Source organism: Nicotiana tabacum, chromosome 22 (assembly GCF_000715075.1).
Source record: "Nicotiana tabacum cultivar K326 chromosome 22, ASM71507v2, whole genome shotgun sequence".
In the NCBI taxonomy this organism is placed as follows: domain Eukaryota; kingdom Viridiplantae; phylum Streptophyta; class Magnoliopsida; order Solanales; family Solanaceae; genus Nicotiana; species Nicotiana tabacum.
In genome coordinates this window covers 208,990,922-208,997,402 of record NC_134101.1, presented here as the reverse complement: position 1 = coordinate 208,997,402, position 6,481 = coordinate 208,990,922, and the positions used below count along the sequence as shown (strand labels likewise).

The following is a 6,481-nucleotide window of genomic DNA, read 5'->3' as shown; positions in this document are numbered from 1 at the left end:
GTTATAACAAGTTTGCCCTAAGTTTTAGATTCCGTTAGATAACCACCTAGGTGCAAGTCACTTCCCTAGTGCCTTTAGACCAATTAAGAAAACCATACTAACACATCATACTTAGCTTATTTTCCTGCATCATTAGTGTTAAAAGTAGAATAGTAAACAAATAAAGAATGATTGGAAGTGCAATTAAGAACATTGCACATTGCTAGATATTTACCTTGAAAATGGTAATTACAATTAGATTTGATTTTATGGTTCTAAAAATACGTGATTTATTTTTATACTAGTTGTTTAGGCAGTAGATGCTAAGTGTAAGACTAAAAAATAAGATAAGAGTTTGAAGGCAACGTGTTAAGCAAACCGAGTGGCTGAGAATCGGGGCCTTGAGCTGGCCTACATGGGGCCTCAAGGTCGAGCTGAGTGCTAGGCTGTGAACGGCTGATGAAGGACTAACAATTCTAGGATCTTTGATCTGATCTCTTTATGATCAATAACAACAACAACAACAATCCAGTAAAATCCCATAAGTGGGGTCAGGGGAGGGTAGTATGTACGTAAACCTTACCCCTACCCCAAAGGAGTAGAGAGGCTGTTTTCGGAAAACCCTCGACTCAAGACTCTTTATGATCAATAATGAGTAATAAATGAAGAAAAATTAATGGAACACAATAAATGTAAGCATTAAATGCAAGTAATAGAATCAAGGGAGAATGTGTTTAAGTTAGAGAGCAGAGAATGTTCTTGTATTGAATATTGTGTGTCTCTACAAAATGACAAGGGTCCCTTTTGTATATGAGGGGGAATCCCGACATAGTACAAACGCATTTATTACAAGGATTTGAGGCTGGTACAGCCATTTAATGCCATGGTACGGGATTGAACTAGTCTGATAGACTTGATCAACTGTAATCACGTGCTTTGGGAACTTCCCGTTTGTCTATCATAGCCATTGATTTGCATTGCCTCGAGGTCGATCATTGAGAACCTTGGGACCGAGCCCCAAACTGAGGCTCGAGCCCTCTGGGGCGGTCTTACGAAGTGCCATAACGATCATAAAATCAGACTCTCTGATTTTTACGGTATACACTAGATTAGATAGGAATCCAATTACAAACATATCTTAGCTCTGTGAATTCGATCCCGACCTTTCGGGTAAAAGCTGCATCGACCGCTCTTGCCACTCTATAGTGGTATAGGGTTTGAACCGATCACTTTTTGGCGATGTTGCTGGGGAGCTAAACAGTTTTGGCTATCTATCTGACTAGTTTTGTGTCTTGTTTTTAGTTCCTTCTGTGTTACTAACTTGTGTGTGTCATCAATTCAGGTATAAAATGGTAAACAATGATCCTCTTGGAAATGTTCTATCGGGGGAGGAGGTAGATGATAATGGTGAGGATAAGGTGCCTCTAGTACTTCAAGGTCAAAGACGAGGCGGCCAAGCCAATAAAAATGTTCCAGACCCTCCACCGCCTCCTCCAAGAGCCGCTCCTCGGGTGCTTCCAAATGAAGGATACGCAAGTGCAATTGTCCCACCTCGGAGATGATGTTCCTATGATTTTCATTCTTTTTCTTGCCAATGACTCCTCCACCTTACCCTTAAAGTCTGGCGAAGCAAAAGAATGAAAACCAATTTAACAAAATTATTGAGATGATGAAAAGCATGTAAATCAATGTTCCTTTGGTGGAAGGTCTTGAGTAAATGCCGGGTTACGCCAAGTTCATGAAACACTTGGTGACTAAAAAGAGATCCATGGATTGTGAGACCATCAAAATGACTCATCAAGTAAGTGCAATTGTGCACTCGATGGCTCCAAAGTTTGAAGATCCCGACGCTTTCACCATTCCATGTACCATTGGGAGTGCGGATTTTGCAAAGGCATTATGTGATTTGGGAGAAAGTATTAATTTGATGCCTTACTCTGTGTTCAAAACTTTGGGTATTGGTCAACCGAGAGCTACTTCAATGAGGTTGCAAATGGTAGATAGAACAATGAACAGGCCGCTTGGTATTATTGATGATGTTTTTATCCGGGTAGACAAGTTTATTCTGCCTACTGACTTTGTGATTCTGGACTGTAAGGTCAACTATAAGGTGCAGATAATATTGGGAAGACCTTTCCTTGCAACTAGGAAGACATTGGTTTATGTGAAAGTAGGGGAGCTCACCTTCCAGGTGGGTGATGAAAAAGTGGTATTTCATGTGTGCAAATCAATGAGGCAACCAAATAGTACTGAAGTGTGCTCTTTTGTGGATCTTGTCACAGAGGTAATAGTTGATGATACTAGTGCCCTGATCAACGTGGAGGATCCTATAGAAGGTTGGGTGGAGTGTATCAATGAGGATGAATGTTGAACCTTGATATGAATGAGGATGAAGGTTGGGTGAAGTGTGTCAATGCTTTGCATGGAACGGGCTCTTACTCTTATGAGACTCGAAAGCTCTCTTTGGATTTTGAGAATAGAAAGACTCCACTAACAAAGCCCCCGACCTTGAGGAACCTCCCGTTTTGGAGTTGAAGCCTTTGACTTCACAACTCAGGTATGAATTCCTAGGCCCTAGTTCAACTTTACCTATTATTCTTTCGTCTTGTCTTACTAACGTATAGGTAGATGCAACACTGGAGGTGCTCCAAATAAGGAAGAAGGAAATTGGATGGACTCTAGCTGATATTCGGGGGATAATCCCCACCTTTTGCATGCACAAGATTATACTTGAAGATGATGCAAAACCCTCCGTGGAACATCAACGGAAGTTGAACAAGGCTATGCAAGAGGTTATCAAAAAAGGAGGTGATCAAGTGGTTAGATGCAGGGGTTGTGTACCCTATCTCGGATAGTTCTTGGACTTCGCCGGTGCAATGTGTGCCTAAGAAGGGTGGTATGACTATGGTTACCAATGAGAAAAATGAGTTGATTCCCACCAGGACTGTCATCGGATGGAGTGTGTGCATAGACTATCGCAAGCTGAATAAAGTGACTCGCAAGGATCACTGTCCATTGCCCTTTCTTGACCAGATGCTAGATAAACTTGTTTGGCATGCCTTCTATTATTTCTTGGATGGGTACTCAGGTTACAACCAGATTTTGATTGCTCTTGAAGATCAAAAGAAAACCACCTTCACGTGTCCGTATGGTACCTTTACATTTTCTAGGATGCCATTTGGTTTGTGTAATGCACCAGCGACATTCCAGCGGTGTACGATGGCTATATTTACCGATATGGTGGAGGAATTCTTGGAAGTGTTCATGGATGATTTCAGTGTTGTGGGTGACTCCTTTGATGAGTGTTAGAAGAATCTTGACAAGGTGTTGGCCCGGTGTGAAGAGACAAATCTTGTGCTTAACTAGGAAAAAATGCCACTTTATGGTCGAGGAGGGCATTGTCCTCGGCCATAAGATCTCAAAGCACGGTGTAGAGGTGGACAAAGCAAAAATTGAAGTGATATCAAAGCTTTCTCCTCCTACTTCAGTCAAGGGGGTTAGAAGTTTTCTTGGGCATGCGGGGTTCTACCGAAGATTCATCAAAGACTTTTCTAAGGTAGTGAATCCTTTGTGCAAGTTATTGGAAAAGGATGCCAAGTTCATGTTAATGAGGAATGTATGAAAACTTTTGAACTTCTCAAGTACAAATTGACAACCACTCCCATTATTACCGCACCCAATTGGAGCTTACCTTTTGAGCTCATGTGTGACGCAAGTGATGTTGCGGTAGGAACGATTTTGGGTCAAAGAGTAAACAAGATGTTTCACCCGGTGTATTATGCAAGCAAAACAATGAATGATGCTCAAGTGAATTACACAGTGATGGAAAAAGAGTTGCTAGCAATTGTGTTTGCAGCGGAGAAGTTTAGGCCTTATCTCATGGGTGCCAAGGTGATAGTTCATACTGACCATGCAACACTCCGCTACTTGATGATAAAGAAGGATTCTAAGGCTCGGTTGATGAGATGGGTTCTATTTCTTCAAGAGTTTGACCTTTAGATTGTTGATCGGAAAGGGAGTGAAAACCAAGTGGCGGACGACTTGTCCCACTAGGAGGAGGAGGGAAGGCCCCATGATGGCCTCGAAATTAATGATTCATTCCCTGATGAGCAACTCCTCTCCGTATCTGTGAATAGCATGCCTTGGTTCGCAAATGTTCCCAACTTTCTTGTGACCGGTATTGTTCCGTGTGAGCTCTCTTCTAACCAAAGGAAGAAGCTTAAAAGTGATAGTTTGGACTACTAATGGGATGAGCCTTACTTTTCAAAATCTGTAATGATGGCGTGATCCGGAGATGTGTTCCGGAAGAGGAGCAAATGAGTATTTTGGATATTTGTCATTCCTCTCCTATGGTGGTCATCATGGTAGGGCGAGGACAACTTCAAAGGTACTTAGTTGTGGTTTTTATTGGCCTACATTGTACAAGGATGCGGGTGAGCTTGTGAAGAGATGTGATGAGTGGAAGAGAGCAAGTGGACTTTGAAAGAGGGATGAAATGCCTCTCACTACTATTCTCGAGGTTGACATATTTGATGTGTGGGGCATTGACTTTATGGGATCCTTTGTGAGTTCATGTGGCAACACATACATTTTAGTGGCCATTGATTATGTTTCCAAATGGGTTAAGGTTGTGGCTTTACCCAACAACGAGACCCGGAGTGTGGTGGATTTTCTCAAGAAGAATATCTTTACTCGGTTTGGCACTCCTAGAGCAATCAACAATGATGGGGGTTCTCATTTCTGCAGTAAGGCATTTGACACTTTGCTTGCAAAGTATAGTGTCAATCACAAGGTTTCAACCCCTTACCATCCTCAGGCTAGTGGGCAAGTTGAGGTCTCCAAAAGGGAGATTAAGAGCATATTGTCGAAGACTGTCAATGCAAATAGAACCGACTGGTCAAAGAAACTGGATGATGCTTGTGTGGGCTTACAGGACTGCTTACAAGACTCCGATTGGTATGTCTCCGTATTGGTTAGTGTATGGGAAAGCTTGCCATCTCCCGGTTGAGCTAGAGCACAAGGCCATGTGGGCTTTGAGGAAGTTAAATCTTAAATGGGATGTTGTAGCAAATCTTCGGGTGGAGCAACTCAATGAGCTTGATGAGTTCCGGTTTCATGCCTATTATAGCTCGCCCTTGTATAAGGACAAGATGAAGAACTTACATGACAAGTATGCCCGCAGCGAGGAATTCAAAGTGGGTGACTTGGTTCTCTTATTCAACTCCCGGTTACGACTGTTCCCGACAAAGCTCAAGTGAAAATGGAGTGGACCTTTTGAGGTAGTGCTTGTGACTCCGTTTGGTGCTCTTAATTTGAAAAAAAAATAGTGAAATCTTCAGAGTTAATGGGCAAAGAGTGAAGCACTATTGTTGGCCCAAAAACAGGTGAAGTTTTAAAGAATGACAAATGAACTCAGTCATGGACCAGGTCCATCTTGTGAAGCACTGTCATGATCTACCTACACATGTGAGATGCACGTGAAGGAGATAAGTCCTACTAATCAAGCAGCAATATCTCCTGATCTGATAAAAAAGCTTGCATATTGGACAAGGGGAGAAAGTCTCCTTATATGAAGAGAACACAATGGATAAAGAGAGTATTAGAGTTTGATATCTTCAAGGACTCAACTACGATAGAAGATCAGAAATTGAGTCCCAATCACTCTGATTTCTAACCTATTAAATGGCAGTGATTGTTCTCTTTTACAGGCATTGCATATACACAGAAGTTAAACTGAATTGAAAGCAAAAGAGCAAGGCGATTTTGCAAGCAATTTATGTGAGATTTGAGTGTGCACTCCTGAAGCTATTTGAACGAGATAGAAGAACCAGTTCCATTATGTTTTTTCTTATTCTAGTTCAATTATAGTAGGTGATTTAAAGTTGTACCTTTCAGCTTTCATATAAGCAATTGTATTAGGTACTTTGATTGTTCAAGTTATAAGCTAACTTGAAGTTGTCGCAGAAGTTGAGGCTATGTGCTACAAGGGATTAGAGTTAATCCTTAGGTTTACAAAGAGTTTTTGTAAATGCTATTTTGGCTCAGTGATTTTAGTGGAAGTTTAGGAAAATCCTACTGAGTAGTAGGTCGTGGTTTTTTCACCTTTTGAGCCAGGTGTTTTCCACGTAAAAATCTTTGTGTTCTTTATTTTATGTACTTATTATTCCGCAAACAGTAGTAGTTAGAACACCTAGAAGAACCAGGTTCTTCTAGATCGAAAAATTGGGTACCACACAAATCACCCCCCTCTTGTGTGGTATTGACGTTTAGAACATCAATTGGTATCAGAGCAAGTTATCCTTGAAGAGGCTAGCACCTTAGGAAAAGATCAACATGAGTGCACCACCTGGGAACTGGGAAGGGCAATCCACTCCTAGGCCTCCACTTTTCAATGGTTAGTACAATTCTTGGTGGAAGAACAGTATGAGGGATCACATCATAGGAGAAGACTATGAACTCTAGGACATAGTCACTGATGGTCCTCTAGCAACTACTAAGAAAA

The 6,481-nt window shown here is 41.5% G+C and overlaps 1 protein-coding gene across 1 annotated transcript; it reads left to right on the top strand.

Annotated features, from left to right (window-relative positions):
* Positions 1-3,771: 3,771 nt before the first annotated feature.
* On the top strand, positions 3,772-5,237 carry LOC142176240 (uncharacterized). The gene is made up of 2 exons (XM_075243364.1): positions 3,772-3,965; positions 4,913-5,237. The coding sequence occupies exons 1-2, from the start codon at positions 3,772-3,774 to the stop codon at positions 5,235-5,237; spliced, it is 519 nt and encodes a 172-aa protein (XP_075099465.1).
* Positions 5,238-6,481: the final 1,244 nt, after the last annotated feature.